Here is a 16,220-nt window from a genome sequence, read left to right on the forward strand (position 1 = left end):
TTTCTCCATTCTCCCAATCTTCCCAGCAATAACAGCACCTAGTTATTATCTCATTGGTAATTATCACACTTGTCATCACTGAATCTCCTTTGGATAAGGTTCTCATAGATTTTGAAAGAATACTATACAAAGACTAGTATTAAAGAATCCCTTCCTGCCATTTCAAACAATGGGGAGGGCAGAGGAAGAGGCAGTATTTCCACTTTTCACTTGGAGAGTTGTAAGACAGTCTTTTAATCTGTGGATTGGTGGAATGACATGGCATTTGTGTGAGGGCAAAAGATTCTAGTGAGGTTGGTTCTGAAGCTAACAGGCATGTTCTCGATGGAAGTAAAGATGTGTGACTAGAAGGAACATTTGCCTCAGTATGCTGCTGATTATTGTGTACATCCTCTCCTTTCTGCCACATGTGATGTGCAAACATAACCAACGTTGCACCACCAATCATTCGCTCAGCATTCCACATGAATTCTATCAGCCTGGTGACTTTATAATTGGTGGACTTGCTTCTCATATCTTTGGCTCTTTTGCTAAAGAAGACTTCAGAGAAATCCTTATCACCCATCAAGTCCGTACTTTCTTGTAAGTAGTAATCAAGTACATCAAGGAATCATTTGATTCTGATTCCCCATTCCTAATATTGCTTACTCAGAAATAAGCCCCCATGATTTCAGTGGGATTACCCCCTGCCCCCACAGAGGTAGGAATAAGAGTTAGGTGCTAAACTGAGGAGTTAGCTTAGAGAAGGGAAATGGTGATCTGAAACTGCTAGGAAGATGAGATAGCTTGGACTTGCTGATCAGTTGTGATCCCCCATTTCGTCCCTCCCCTTCACAATTCTCTTCCAGGCAGTGCTTCATTAGAGGAGCAAAGGTTTAGTCTTACTTGGAAATCTGAGCTTCCGATGTGGAAGCCCTTCTTGAAATGAGGGGCTTCTGAATTCACTGACGAGCCAAAGAAGTAAGAGAAACAGAGTCCCCAAACAGGTGCAAACACCAGAGTCACTTTCAGATGACTTGTTTATTTAGCATTCATCCATATTAGACACTGCTGGTTTTTAATGAGCACTCATTCTGATTTGTTTGTGTGGAGCTTCAATGATGTGTGAAGCTTGCATTGTCCCACACTTCGCACTGAATTTCCTCATAGGTGTTAGAATCACAACCCAAAACATCGGCAACCTGGAAGCACCCTTGGAGAAGTAACCAACATCCAACTGTTGAAAGCTTCCAGTACCCATCACCAGGCAGGAAGGGAGATATAGGGGATGGGGGAGGTGACAGGATACTCCGCAAAGTGCAAGTGGTAAGATAGCTCTCTGGCTTCACTTTGAGTTCTTGAGAGAGGCTTGCTTTGACCCCAGAGTGTGTTATGGTGAGGGATGGGGAGAGAAATAGAAATTCCACCTGTTTCCATGCTCTCCACAGCTACATCCTGATTTCAGAGGTAAGGGTGCATGTTGGAGGTAAAGTGAGGTGCCCTTCTCTGGTCTTAACATGAAAGCAATCCTGACAAGAGTTTTGGGTGAGGAATCTAACAAATGTAAACAAATTATGCATAGCTCTGATGAGGTAAAGAGTGGCGGCCAATTCAGTAGATAGTCTTGTAAGAGCAGCCACACTTCACAATAGGAATAGGTTACCAAGGGGTAGGATGTTAGAGAAAAGGTGTGAACCCTTCCCTGGTCTAAATATTAAACCAAGCCTGAGAAGAGTTTCTGGTGAGGGATCTTAAAAGCTCATCTTGCCTTTGAAGTAGGGTTTTTAGAGCACCATTTGTTCTCCTCTAAGCTGGGCTATGACAAACACACATGACACCCCAAGTTGAAAATATGTCAAGTTGAAAATGTTTCACGGATCTAGAAATGTTGATTACTATCCTACCTCTCTCTCGTCATTTTCAAATGGATCTGAACCAACAAATGAGTTCTCTGCTAAGATACAAAGCTCTTAAGGAGTAAAGGGGGGGGGGCATCCTAAGCAGCAGATAGTATTGGAGGAGCAGCAACATTCTAGCCTAGGAGCAATTTTCCAATGGCTTGCATATCTCTCAGTTATACATCATAAAATTATCTATTGCAGTATTATGCCTAAGAACTATCAGCATATTCTGGCTTTGGTGTTTGCGGTCAAGGAGATCAATGAGAACCCCACGATCTTGCCTAATATCACCTTGGGATTCCACATCTATGACAGTTACACCAATAATAGGATGACTTATCGGGCCATTCTGGACCTTATTTCCATGCATCCCAGATATGTACCCAACTACAGGTGTGGCATTGAAAAAAATCTGATGACTGTCATTGGGGGACTTGACTTTGGAACATCCCTCTACATGGCAACCATATTGGGTGTCTACAAGATTCCCCAGGTAAAATACTGATTTGGGCACTTCGCAGCTCACTTATTATTATGTTTTGTAACCAGTGTTTGGCATTTCCATGCGCTGCTCTGGTTCGCCAGAAGCAGCTTAGTCCTGCTGGCGACATGACCCAGAAGCTGTATGCTGGCTCCCTCGGCCAATAAAGCGAGATGAGCACCGCAACCCCAGAGTTGGTCATGACTGGACCTAATGGTCAGGGGTCCCTTTACCCTTGACCTTTAACCAGTGTTCACCCAGTGTTTGCCATAGCTCAGTGCAGGCACCTCTCAGTTGGGCACCAATGCCATTCTATGAGAACAAGAGAGAAGTTCATGGTGGGCTCCAGCACCTCTTTCTCTAGAAAAATAGCACTGGGTTTTAAACACGTAAAAGTCACTTTAGGAGGATTTCTATATTTTTTTTTTAAAAAAATATTTTTTATTGCATTTTTTCCCAGATAAAGATATACAGTCAATTATACAAAGAAACATCAACAACAAAGAAAGAAAAGAAGAAAAAATAGAACACTTCAAAGCTTATTTCAGTCTTCTATCGGACTTCCCCACATCTCCCCCACAATGCATTCTTGGCAATAAAAATATCAGCAAATTATATCCTTATTTCATGCGTTTCTTTTATACTTTCAAAAACTTGCGTTTTAGTTTAAATTACTTGTTATCAATTTATTCTAAAGAAACGAATATGGTGTCATTTTAAACATTTAAACATTAATCCTTTCATTAATTATTTATTTAGTTTCATATGTCATCCACTCTCATTGCTGGAGCTAATCTTTCCAAATCATGTGAGTTCTTATAATTCATATAATTTGTAAAGCTTTTGCAAATAGTCCTTAAATTTTTTCCAGTCCTCCTCTATTGCTTCTTCTCCCAAATCTCGGATCCTGGCAGTCATCTCGGCCAATTCCATATAGTCCATCAATTGCGTCTGCCACTCTTACAGTGTGGGTAAATCTTGTGTCTTCCAGTACTTTGCAATAAGAATTCTTGCTGCTGTAGTTGCATACATAAAAAACGTTCTGTCCTTCTTTAACACTTTCTGGCCGACAATGCCCAGTAGGAAGGCCTCTGGTTTCTTAGGGAAGGTGTACTTAAACACCTTTTTTAGCTTATTATATATCATTTCCCAGAATGCCTTCACTCTTGGACAGGTCCACCATAGGTGAAAGAATGTCCCTTCAGCCTCCTTACATTTCCAACATTTGTTGTCCGACAAATGGTATATTTTTGCAAGCTTGACTGGGGTCATGTACCACCTGTATATCATTTTCATAATATTTTCTTTCAAGGCATTACATGCCGTAAATTTCATACCGGTGGTCCATAACTTTTCCCAGTCTTCAAACATAATGTTGTACCCAATGTCTTGAGCCCATTTTATCATGGCTGATTTAACTGTCTCATCCTGAGTATTCCATTTAAGCAGCAAGTTATACATTCTTGATAATAGCTTAGTCTTTGGTTCTAACAATTCTGTCTCTAGTTTCGATTTTTCCACCTGGAAACCTGTTTTTTTATCCATCTTAAACACCTCCTGAATTTGAGCATAATGAAACCAATCTTGCACCTTATTCTTTAGTCTTTCATAACTCTGTAACCTCCAATTGTCTCCAATTTTTTCTATTATTTCCCCATATGTCGGCCAGCCGGCCTCCATATTGGGTTTTTTCCGAGCCTTGGCCTCCACTGGTGATAACCACCTCGGGGTCTTACTTTCTAACAAATCTTTATATTTTGTCCAGACTATAAATATTGCTTTTCTGACAATATGGTTTTTGAACATTTTATGTGTTTTTACCTTGTCGTACTACAAATACGCATGCCATCCTAACGAATTATTAAACCCTTCCAGATCTAGGACATCAGTGTTCTCTAGTAACAACCAATCTTTCATCCAGCAGAAGGCTGCAGCTTCATAATATAACCTTAAGTCTGGCAGGGCAAACCCCCCTCTTTCTTTTGCATCAGTTAGTATTTTAAACTTTATTCGGGGCTTTTTGCCCTGCCAAACAAACTTTGAGATATCCTTCTGCCACTTTCCAAAACATTCCACTCTGTCCACGATCTGTAAGGTTTGAAACAAAAACAACATCTTTGGCAAAACGTTCATTTTTATAGCTGCTATTCGGCCCAACAAGGAAAGTTTCAGTCTTGACCAAATTTCTAGATCTTTTTTAACTTCTAACCAGCATTTTTCATAATTATCTTTGAATAAATTCAAATTTTTGGAAGACAAGTTAACCCCCAGGTATCTCACTTTTTTAACCACATTTAACTCTGTTTCCCTCTGAAACCCATCTGTTTCTGAAGTTGTCAAATTTTTTCCCAACACCTTGGTTTTTTGTTTATTCAACTTAAATCCCGCCACCCGACCAAACTCCTGAATCAATTCTAAAACTCTTTTTGTACTAGATTCTGGCTCCTGTAGTGTTAAAACCAAGTCATCTGCGAAAGCTTTCAGTTTATATTGTTTCGCTCCGACCTGTACTCCTTGTACCTGCCGGTCCTTCCTAATCATATTCAAGAGCACCTCCAGGACTGAAATGAATAATAGGGGGGAGAGAGGGCACCCTTGCCGTGTTCCTTTTTCAATTTGAAACTCTTCTGTCACCACATTGTTCACAATCAACTTAGCTTTTTGTTCTGAGTAAATTGCTTCTAAACCATTTTCAAACCCCCGTCCCACTCCCATCCCTTCCAAGTTTTTCTTCATAAACTTCCAGGAAATATTGTCAAAGGCCTTCTCCGCATCGATGAAAATTAACACTGCTTTAGTGTTAATATTGGTTTGCAAAAGTTCCAGAATATCAATAATATTCCTAGTGTTGTCAAACAAATGTCTGCCTGGGAGAAAGCCTGCCTGGTCCTTGTGAATTACTTCATTCAATACCTTTTTAAGTCTACTTGCCAAAATGTCTGCAAATATTTTGTAATCCACATTTAGGAGTGAGATGGGACGGTAGTTCTTAAGCTGAGTCTTTTCAGTTTCCACTTTAGGTATCAATGTAATGAAAGCTTCTTTCCACGTTTCCGGTGCCCTCCCTCCTTCCATAATGTGGTTACAGACCTCCATTAATGGTTGTATCAGATAGTCTTTTAATATCTTATAATACTTGGAGGTAAGTCCATCTGGGCCTGGAGATTTGCCCAACTGCATATTCTGAATGGCTTCCTCAATTTCCTGTTGTGTTGTTTTGTGGTTCAAGATTGATCTCTTTTCCTGAGATAGTTCTGGTAGACCATTGACTTTTAAAAATTGATCCATCTCAAACACTTCCTCGGGCCCTTGCGTATATAGTTTTTTAAAATATTTCTGGAAACACTTTCTAATTTCACCTGGTTTCTGAATATTTTTCCCTTCAACCTCTAGATTGGTAACATAGTTCAATTTTTGTCTTTTCTTCAACTGCCATGCTAGCAGTTTTCCACATTTATTCACTGATTCAAAAGATCTTTGTTTCATTTGTTTAATTTTCCATTCCACTTCTTGATTTATCAATTTCGTATATTGTGATTGATGGAATTTAATTTCTCTCAAAATCTCTTTTGATTTTGGTTTTGATCTCAATTTTTTCTCTCCATCTCTTATCTTCTCCAATATCTTATCCTTTTTTTCATTCCAGAGTTTTTTCTTGATCGTATTCTGTTGTATCAGAAACCCTCTCATTACAGCTTTACTTGCGTCCCAGATTATTCTCTTTTCCACCGAGGTGTTCAAATTAATTTCAAAATAGTCCTTTAAAGCTTTTTGGGCCTTCTTTACGATCTCTTGATCTCTTAGCAGGTTGTCATTCATTTTCCATCTGAAGGAGCCGGCTGGGGTAAATCTTAATTCCATTTTCAGGGCGTTATGGTCGGAGCAGGTCTTTGGGCAGATTTCCACTCTTGTAATCTTAGGTGCCAGCCCTCTAGTTGTCCAGATTTGGTCGATTCTTGTCCATGACAGATGGGCCTCAGAGAAGAAAGTTCCCTCTTTACCTAGAGGGTTTCTTGTCCTCCAAGTATCAATCAAATCCATATTGTCTGTCAGTTCAAAAAAGGTTTTAGGTAATCTGCCATCTTTAGTTAATTTCTGGTTTTGAGACTTGTCCATAAGGGTAGAGACCACCCCATTCATATCTCCCATCATTATTATGTTAGAGTAGTCCAGATAGTCCAGCAATATCTCATGCAGCTTCTTGTAGAATTCCGATTTCCCCTCATTTGGTGCATAAATTCCTAATATCAAGACTTTTTCTCCTTGAGTTTGTATTTCAATTGCCAGGATTCGTCCTTGTTCATCTTTAAACAAAAATTTCGGTGACAGGTTCTCCTTTACGTAGATCACCACGCCTCTCTTCTTAACTCTGTCTGATGAGATAAATTCTTGGCCCAGTCTTTTGTTAATTAACACTTTCCTATGGAGTCTCGTCACATGTGTTTCCTGCAAACAGATTATATCCAAATGTTCTTTTTTCAAGATATGAAAAATCCTTTTCCTTTTTCCCGGGGAATTTGCGCCATTAATGTTCCAGCTGTACAGCTGCAGAGACATCCTGAATCAATCTGTTGTTGCTCTTTTATGGGGTGTCCTCCTTTTCTTCCGGACCCGAGGGAGAAGGTGTTGGTTCTATTCCAGGCTGTGGTAGAGGCCAAGGAGCCGCTATTCCCTTTTGAAGGTCCTCTCCGTGGTCTTGCAGGAACTTCTGGTTATCCTCTTTTGTTTTAATTTTAATTTTCTTTCCTTTATAGTTGAAAGATAAGCCTTGAGGGAACTCCCACCTGTAGGGTATCCCGTTGCTTCTCAATAATCTTGCTAGGTCAGTGTATACAGTTCTGAGGTCCAAAAGTTGTTTTGGTATATCCTTGTAAATTTCCGCTCTTTTATCTTGGATCTCAAGTGATTTCTTAAAATGAAGGTCCAATATTTTGTCTCTCTCCTGTTTGGATCTCAAAATGATCAAACAATCCCTGGGTCTGTCCTTCCTTGTTACTCTCCCCAGTCTAAATGCAGTTGTTATTTTAAAATCTATGTCTACTTTTATACCCCAGAACTTAGAGAATTCTACTGTCAAATAGTCAATCAAATCTTCTTTCTCAAGCTCTGGGATAAATCATAATCTCAAATTATTTTCCCGATTTCTCAGTTCCACCATAGACAGGTAGGCCTGCTGGTCACTGATGTGTTTATGTAGTGGCCCTACCTCCTCTTTTATTTCCTCAACTTTCTGATTTGCGTGATCTGCCTTTAAATTGGCAGCTTCAGCCAATTTCCGACTCTCAGAAACTGCTTCTTTAAGATTTCCAATTGCTTGTGAGTGTTGTGCCACTTGTTCAGACAATTTTGTAATAGAGGATGTGGCTAGGTCAATTTTTGCCATTTGATCATCCACCTTCTTATTTAGGATTGCAAATTGATCTAGCATTTCTTTTAAAAGAGCACCAGTTCCTCCTGTAGCCATATCCTCTGTTGTTGGCTGTTCAGCTTCCTCTAATACAGCTGGGACAGATGATCTGCGTGACTGAGTAGTCAAAGTTGTTTGCACAAGTTGAGCTTTCCCTGCTTTCGTTTTTGCAGATCTTGTTTTCGGTGGGCCACTCATTCCACACCTGTCTATGGATCAAGGTCAAATTGTCTGTTTTCCCATGGGAAAGGCAGTCCCCCAGTGTAGATAAAAAGACAGCAGAGAGTCAAAATAAAGTTTGTTCCCAGGCACTTGTAAATCCCAAACTCCGCTAGAGGGAGTATTGTTACAGTTCAGGAAGGAAAGAAAGAAATTTGTCCGCCATTAAAGTCCCTGCAATCCCAGAAAGTTTAACAATAGTAGGAGGATTTCTATATTTAAAGGATTTAGATATAAAAAAATATAAATAGCTAAAATAATTTTTTTCCTAAGTTCGCCTTGTATCTGAAAGAAAACATGATTGGTGCCTGGCGAGCAATAAATGGGTTGCTGTGACCATAAGGTTGTCTCTGATGTCACCTTTTACACCTTCCATGAGGAGGAAAGAGAGAATAGCCTCCGCCAGGGCCGTCCCTACCATTGTACCAAGTGAACCACCATATCAGGCCGTTCTGATAGGGGTCACATATCAGTGGTGGTTGAGACAAGACACATGACTCTAGTTCTGTAGGCTGCAGTTCAGCCATGGAAACGTCAGCTGTTTCCAAATCAATCTCTCTCTATCCAGGCAAATAAGAGGCAGTATTACTGTTCAGAGACACATACTAGCCAAGTATATGAACTGTGTGACACAGGATGAGTGAGACATGTGTCCTGGGGACATCCTTTGTAGAGTATTCTGAGGACAGCATAAGGCCCTGGGTGTGAGGTTACTCATCCTTCTACAATCCAGTGTCTATGACTCTTTCTTGGAGGTTGCAACACAGCCTCTCCTGGTTCCTATCTCGGGAAATGCAGTTTTCTCTCCCAGTCTTTTTGACAGAACAGAAACCACATATGAGTTCCTTCTACTCCTCTTCATCCTGGAGAAGAGTGACTAGTGGGGTGCCACAGGGTTCTGTCTTGGGCCCGGTCTTATTCAACATCTTTATCAACGACTTGGATGATGGACTCAAGGGCATCCTGATCAAATTTGCAGATGACACCAAACTGGGAGGGGTGGCTAACACCCCAGAGGACAGGATCACACTTCAAAACGACCTTGACAGATTAGAGAACTGGGCCAAAACAAACAAGATGAATTTTAACAGGGAGAAATGTAAAGTATTGCACTTGGGCAAAAAAAATGAGAGGCACAAATACAAGATGGGGGACACCTGGCTTGAGAGCAGTACATGTGAAAAGGATCTAGGAGTCTTGGTTGACCACAAACTTGACATGAGCCAACAGTGTGACGCGGCAGCTAAAAAAGCCAATGCAGTTCTGGGCTGCATCAATAGGAGTATAGCATCTAGATCAAGGGAAGTAATAGTGCCACTGTATTCTGCTCTGGTCAGACCTCACCTGGAGTACTGTGTCCAGTTCTGGGCACCACAATTCAAGAAGGACACTGACAAACTGGAACATGTCCAGAGGAGGGCAACCAAAATGGTCAAAGGCCTGGAAACGATGCCTTATGAGGAACGGCTAAGGGAGCTGGGCATGTTTAGCCTGGAGAAGAGGAGGTTAAGGGGTGATATGATAGCCATGTTCAAATATATAAAAGGATGTCACATAGAGGAGGGAGAAAGGTTGTTTTCTGCTGCTCCAGAGAAGCGGACACGGAGCAATGGATCCAAACTACAAGAAAGAAGATTCCACCTAAACATTAGGAAGAACTTCCTGACAGTAAGAGCTGTTTGACAGTGGAATTTGCTGCCAAGGAGTGTGGTGGAGTCTCCTACTTTGGAGGTCTTTAAGCAGAGGCTTGACAACCATATGTCAGGAGTGCTCTGATGGTGTTTCCTGCTTGGCAGGGGGTTGGACTCGATGGCCCTTGTGGTCTCTTCCAACTCTATGATTCTATGATTCTACTACATTCATGAACCAATTTATATTTCTTCATTTCCTTTCCTTTCAGCTCAGTTATGGCTCCTTTGCTCCAGAGAACACGGATCAAAGCCGACCCACTTCCTTCTACCGGATGGTGCCCAACGATGACCATCAGTACACTGGGATTGTTGAGTTACTTCTCCACTTTTCATGGACATGGGTAGGATTACTTGCAGGCAATAATGACAGTGGAGAGAAGTGTATGCAGACGCTGCAACCTCTGCTTTCCAGTAAACATATTTGCTTGGCCTTCTTAGAGAGAACTCCCCAAGCTAGTTATGCGTATAATAACCTTCCTTTACTGTATCTCCAAGTGAATCAAGTGATTGTGAAGAGCAAAGCCAGTGTTGTTATTTTCTGCGGGAATTCTGCATCCATACTTGCCTTACTACCAATGTTAGCACAATGGGAAGGGGGAAATGTGGCTGGGACACCTATGAGGAAAGTGTGGATTCTGACTGCTCAGCTCGATTTCATAGGAACCACTTATCCAAAAAGATGGGATATGCAAGTCTTCCAAGGTTCCATCTCCTTTACAGTTCATTCAAACGAGGTGCAAAGATTCAGAGACTTTCTTCAGCTCCTAAACCCCTTTGAGGAAAATGGAGATGGTTTTCTCAAGCAGTTCTGGACCCTGGTTTTTCGCTGTTTATTTCCAAACTCCAACATGGAGGAGAAGCCCAGTGGAAGCTGCACTGGAGAGGAGAAGCTGGAGGAGCTCCCTTCATCTGATTTTGAGATGAGCATGACTGCCCACAGCTACAGTGTCTATAATGCTGTCTATGCCATGGCACATGCTTTACATAACACATTGTTGCACAGGTACAAGCAGAGGGCAGCGATGGAAGGAGAGATGCAGGAGCTTCCGAAGCTGCAATCTTGGCAGGTACTGGTTACCATTTGACATGGGTGGGATCATGATGTCCAGTCAGGCTGCTTCAACCTCGGCCCTCCAGATGTGTATAAAACCTTTGGTCCATCCCACAAATTGGTAACATCAAAATTTCCCCAGTAACCCAAACAGCCCAGTCACTGCCAATGGCCATCTAAACAATCCTGACCAGCAACAGAGGGGTGGCCTGTCGGACCCCACGGCAACAGGTGCTCTCCATGAAGGAGAACATGCTTTGCCAATCTTTAATCGTTTACATGGGAATTAAATACTAGTTCCTATTCACAGAGTTATGTGGAAGAGAGCTTGGGTTGTTTGACCCTTTAAGTAGTTCCCTTTCGCCTGCTATAAAAACTATGCAATGGACTATCTTTTATATTTTAAACAGAGAATAACTTTTACTCAGTGTACTTGCACGGGTTAGATTAAATATACCAGACAGGCAGGTGTTCCTTATGTTACCAATACATATGACATAGATTTGAATTGAAGACAAAAACTGCTACAGACTGACTAACTCTGAGACCGGAAGCAGCATAACAGAACATAACTGCTGCTCTGTTAAGACTGTTCATAACTGCCATAATTGTACCAACTGAAATAAGTGCCTCCCGCAAAGAACATCGCAGAGTCCTCTAGCCCTTGTGAGCATTAAGCCTTTCCTTAGCATTTTGGATGCTTTCATCTCACAGTTTAGGGGCTGGGGGAGTGAGGTACTCCATTGCTCTTTCCCTTTTACAAGCTCCCATCCCCTTACGCTGCTATTGGGGGCCTTTAAGGCACTTATTGGTTAACGGAAAAGTCCTACCAAGCCAGCAATTCTGGTGGCTTCTCCAATTGCTTTGTGGTTCTCCCGACCAGGGAGAGGGGAGGAAGGGGAGAGTTGTAGCCACCAGTGTTTCTTGTAGTGAAGTGGGCAACAATGAATTCAGTGCCTTTGATGATGAATTTGTTGTGCAAGACGGTCCAGAGTGGAATGGCAAGATGTTACTGAGACTTTTTGGGGCTACTGCATCTGTAATCAAAAGCTTCCACCCTGTGGCTTCAGCCCTTGTAATTGTTTCTTGTTCAGCAGGGAACTATGTGCTTTAGCTTATTTAAAAGGTGTATAAACCACCCTTCAAAATATTTAAAGCTCTAGTCTGAACTTTAAAATCCCTGTCATTTACAGGCAGACGATCTGCCCCAAACTGAGTTCAGTAAGGAGTGACATTCGGGCTTTAATTCAGTGCTCCTTTGTTTCCCTTTCAATGCAGCTTCACCCCTTTCTTAGGAGTGTCTCATTTAACAACAGTGCTGGAGAAAAAGTATCTTTTGGTGAAAACAGGGAATTAGAAACGGGATTTGATATTACGAACTTGGTCACTTTCCCAAATAACTCCTATGTGAGAATCAAGGTTGGGAGGATAGATCTGGAGGCTCCCCCAGGAAAGCAATTTTCCATTCATGAGGACAAAATGGTGTGGCATAAGAGTTTTCTCCAGGTGAGGAATGACAGCAATGTCCATGAGATGTGTGTAAACAAAATATTATTGCATTGCAGATCATGAGTCTAGAGTGTTCCTATCAAAGTGTGGTACATATCTTGAAGCACATGTGGAACATGGAATCCTTATTTTGCTTTTTTATTTTTTTATTTTAATAGAAAGTTAGGACCTGTTACACGTTTGGGTTCAGCATTGTTTTGATCAAATCATAATGAGAAATTTGCATGTTTTCTAGGTCTTCATACTACACCCCTGATTGCTCCTTGTCTTTGGCAGGAAGATATGAAGAAAGCTTTTAAAAGGATTCAGCTGGCACCTCTTTTCAGTTTGGAAATGTGATAATAACACATTGTTCCAAATCCCAGAGAGGCTTCTAAGCATGTTCAGATATGTGTGTTAGACTGCTCCTTACACCCCCCTACTCAGCACAGGAAGATCCGAGGGGGAACAAGTACACCAAGGAGGTCTCTGGACATTGGGTGCAGGGCTGGTGAATATTCACCCACCCCTCAATTTGAGGAGGCTCAAAAGAAAGCCATTTTAAGCACCTCCCCACCCCCCAATTGTGGATAGTGGTATTTTTCTCCCTGACTTGGTTCTAAGGAGATAATTTGCACCTCTTAGTCAATACTAAATTCCCACTGTGCATACAAACTGAGAATGCTTGGAATGACATGCGTTCCTAATTGTAGCTGAGATAATGGGAGGCAAAGATCCTATACTGCTATATGTGCTAAACTGTTCCCATGCTTATTCCAATGGAAAGGTTCCACCCCATTCTGTGTGTAGCCCAAGTTGCCCACCTGGGTCCAGAAAGAAAAAGAAGGAGGGGGAGAAATTCTGCTGCTATGATTGTGCTCCATGTCCCCAAGGAAGGATTGCTTCCCAGAAGGGTAAGAGACACAACTCTCCCCCCTCCCCCCCTCACATACAGTGGCCAGGCCATCCCGATCCAAATATGTCCACAGTTGACATACCAGATGAAGATGGTAAGAGGCACCAGTAGCTACACATGCTAGTTGGCTTGGGGTTCAAACACATTACACTGTATCTGGTTTGTTGGGAAATATCTAAGATATTTCCAATTTCATCCTAAGAGGTCCATATTGGAGGAATTTGTAGTTGCTCTTTAAGACATGATGAGTCTGCATCTAATCTTTTCTTTTTTACCTCAGACATGAATGACTGTATTGGATGCTCAGAAGATCACTACCCAAAGAAGGACCAGACACAATGCATTCCAAAGACAATCAGCTTCCTGACTTCTGGAGAACCACTTGGGATGTCCATAGCATTTCTCTCTCTCCTTTTCTTTCTGCTCACACTTTTGGTCCTAGTAATCTTTGCTAAGCATCAAGACACACCCCTCGTCAGGGCCAACAATCGAGATCTGACCTACACTCTCCTCACGTCTCTTCTCCTTTGCTTTCTCTGCCCCTTCATCTTCCTCAGCCGACCAGACAGAGTGACCTGCCTTGTCCAACAAATGGCTTTTGGTGTGGTTTTCACAGTGACTGTTTCTTGTGTGTTGGCCAAAACCATTACCGTTGTTCTGGCATTCATGGCCACCAAACCAGGATCCAGAATGAGGAAATGGGTGGGGAAAAGACTGGCAAGCGCCATTGTCTTGACTTGTACTATTATCCAAGCTGGTATTTGCACTGTGTGGCTGGGAACCTCTCCCCCATTCCCCCATTTTGACAAGCACTCTGTGATGGGAGAAATTATTCTGGAATGTAATGAAGGGTCAGCTGCCATGTTTTACTGTGTCCTGGGCTACATGGGCCTCCTGGCCACTGTCAGTTTTGTTGTAGCATTTTTAGCCAGGAAACTGCCTGACAGCTTTAATGAGGCCAAATTCATCACCTTCAGCATGTTGTTGTTTTGTAGTGTTTGGATCTCCTTTGTTCCGGTCTACCTGAGCTCCAAGGGAAAACACATGGTGGCTGTGGAGATCTTCTCCATTTTGGCCTCCAGTGCTGGCTTAATGGGTTCCATCTTTGCTCCCAAATGCTACATTATTATGCTGAGGCCTGACCAGAACACCAGAGGGCAATTAATCAGAAACTGAATGAGAGCGAAAAATAATAATTTCACAGGTGTGGCATTTAAAACCAGCCAATCAACCTGTTTGTGTTTCCTTTTTGGTGGTGTTCCAGGACAGTTGCTTAATGGATGATACTTCACAAATGGTACCAGAACATTCATTTCCTATCACAGAACACCTCAGGTTGTAGTCTTACAATTACTTGGGAATCATCTCCATTGAAATTAATGAAATTCACTATGTGTATATAGGATTACAGTTTCAATAAAATATTCTAGTACGCAAAGGAAGCAATCACATACAAAAGAAGATGGTGTAAAGCAAGTCCAGCATAAGATATATGTCAGGGAACTGACATCGGAGCCAGAGGCGGAGGGAAGGCTCCCAAGTGATGCTGGAGAGGGACCCAGCAGGGAGAGAGGCAGCTCATCATCAGCTGGGGAAGGTAATCAGTGCAACACCAGGGACAAAGGGGAGCAGATGGGGGAATCGGCGAGAGGGCTCCAGGACTCCTCGCCAGACACCAGCGGGGAGAGCACGGGTCCTCCGCTACCCACGTCCTCCCTGCGCAGAAGACTTCCGTACAGGGAGAGTAGGAGGAGACTTGGCGTCAAACAGCTTTTATGTTGGAAAGGTTTAAGAAACGCCCACTGACGGATTCTGCTAGCGACTGAGGCAGCCACAAAGTGAAGGGCTGTCCAGACAGAAAGGTTTAACAAGGCAACACAGCCAGGAGTGGCGGCAACTTACGCACGAGCAACCCCTATATTCATTACAATATGCAAGTGTAAACTACTCCAGATGCAAGCCCAATTCAGCAGCAGCACTATTGTGGCCTGAGGAGGCCTAACTTGGCAAAAGAGAACCAACCTCTAAAGTATTGTGGGAGTTATAACATCCTATTTGACAGCTTAACTTACTCCGCTTTGCCCAGCTACATGATGAAACGGACAGGACATTTATTTACTTATTTAGCCTATCTCCTTTTCACAGTGACTGTTTCTTGTGTGTTGGCCAAAACCATCACTGTGGTTCTGGCCTTTGGGGCCACCAAACCAGGATCCAGAGTGAGGAAATGGATGGGGAAAAGACTGGCAAGCACCACTGTGCTTTCTTGTTCCCTTATCCAAATTGGTGTTTGTGCTGTGTGGTTGGGAACATCTCCACCTTTCCCCAATTCTGACTCGCACTCTGTGATGGACAAAATAATACTAGACTGTCATGAAGGGTCGGTTGTCATGTTTTACTGTGTCCTGGGTTACATGGGCTTCCTTGCCTTTGTCAGTTTTGTTGTAGCATTTTTAGCCCGGAAACTGCCTGACAGCTTTAATGAGGCCAAATTTATCACCTTTAGCATGTTATTGTTTTGTAGTGTTTGGGTCTCTTTTGTTCCAGTGTACCTGAGCACTAAGGGGAAATACATGGTGGCTGTGGAGATCTTCTCTATCTTGGCCTCCAGTGCTGGCTTATTAGGTTTCATCTTTTCCCCCAAATGTTACATCATTGTGTTGCGGCCTGATCTAAATGACAAACAGCAGTTAATAAGGAGGAAACAGTAGTATATCCCACTGCCAGTCTTTTCTTTCAGACTACTCTATAGTTAATATTCATATGCTCTCCATCATACAGTTATTTTGTATTAATTGCTTTGTACCATTTTTGTTGTCAGCAGTGTCCTCTTTGATATATTAGACCATTAAAGCCTAGGAATTATCCATGTGCTGAAACTACAGATTGGCACTGCTACAGGTGCCACATAGTACCCATTCATTTCATAGTAGATCCGCCCCTGTATAAACCTTCCTATTTTTAAACCGAACCTGCCTTCCCCTAGTTTGTTTTAGTGTAATAGTCAGTAAGCTAAAAAAGGGAGGTTCATGCAGGAAGGTTTAGAGGACAGATAATGCATATTCTATGGTCAAGTGAAGCATTCCT

General features: G+C 42.2%; 1 protein-coding gene across 2 annotated transcripts; it reads left to right on the top strand.

The window, feature by feature from the left end:
• The first annotated feature begins 21 nt into the window (after positions 1 to 21).
• LOC309517598 (vomeronasal type-2 receptor 26-like) lies at positions 22 to 14,536 on the top strand. 2 transcript variants are annotated; one of them, XM_082196828.1, is made up of 7 exons: positions 22 to 56; positions 457 to 582; positions 2,082 to 2,373; positions 9,888 to 10,745; positions 12,008 to 12,235; positions 13,005 to 13,131; positions 13,414 to 14,536. In XM_082196828.1, exons 3-7 carry the CDS (start codon positions 2,086 to 2,088, stop codon positions 14,307 to 14,309), a joined length of 2,397 nt encoding a protein of 798 aa, XP_082052954.1. In that variant the 5' UTR covers positions 22 to 56; positions 457 to 582; positions 2,082 to 2,085; the 3' UTR covers positions 14,310 to 14,536. The 2 variants fall into 2 exon arrangements, with proteins under 2 accessions (XP_082052954.1, XP_082052953.1); XM_082196827.1 differs by having other exon boundaries at positions 35 to 582.
• The last annotated feature ends 1,684 nt before the right edge of the window (positions 14,537 to 16,220 follow it).

The sequence above is a fragment of the Podarcis vaucheri genome (genome assembly GCF_965113315.1).
Source record: "Podarcis vaucheri genome assembly, chromosome: 13".
Lineage (NCBI taxonomy): Eukaryota > Metazoa > Chordata > Lepidosauria > Squamata > Lacertidae > Podarcis > Podarcis vaucheri.

Bases quoted from the DNA above. Each gene is read 5' to 3' on its own strand.
- LOC309517598 (XM_082196827.1), top strand. From the start codon at position 368: ATGCTGCTGATTATTGTGTACATCCTCTCCTTTCTGCCACATGTGATG. The intron at 10,746-12,007 runs GTACTGGTTACC...CTTTCAATGCAG, and splicing joins CGAAGCTGCAATCTTGGCAG to CTTCACCCCTTTCTTAGGAG. The intron at 13,132-13,413 runs GTAAGAGACACA...TTTTTACCTCAG, and splicing joins AAGGATTGCTTCCCAGAAGG to ACATGAATGACTGTATTGGA.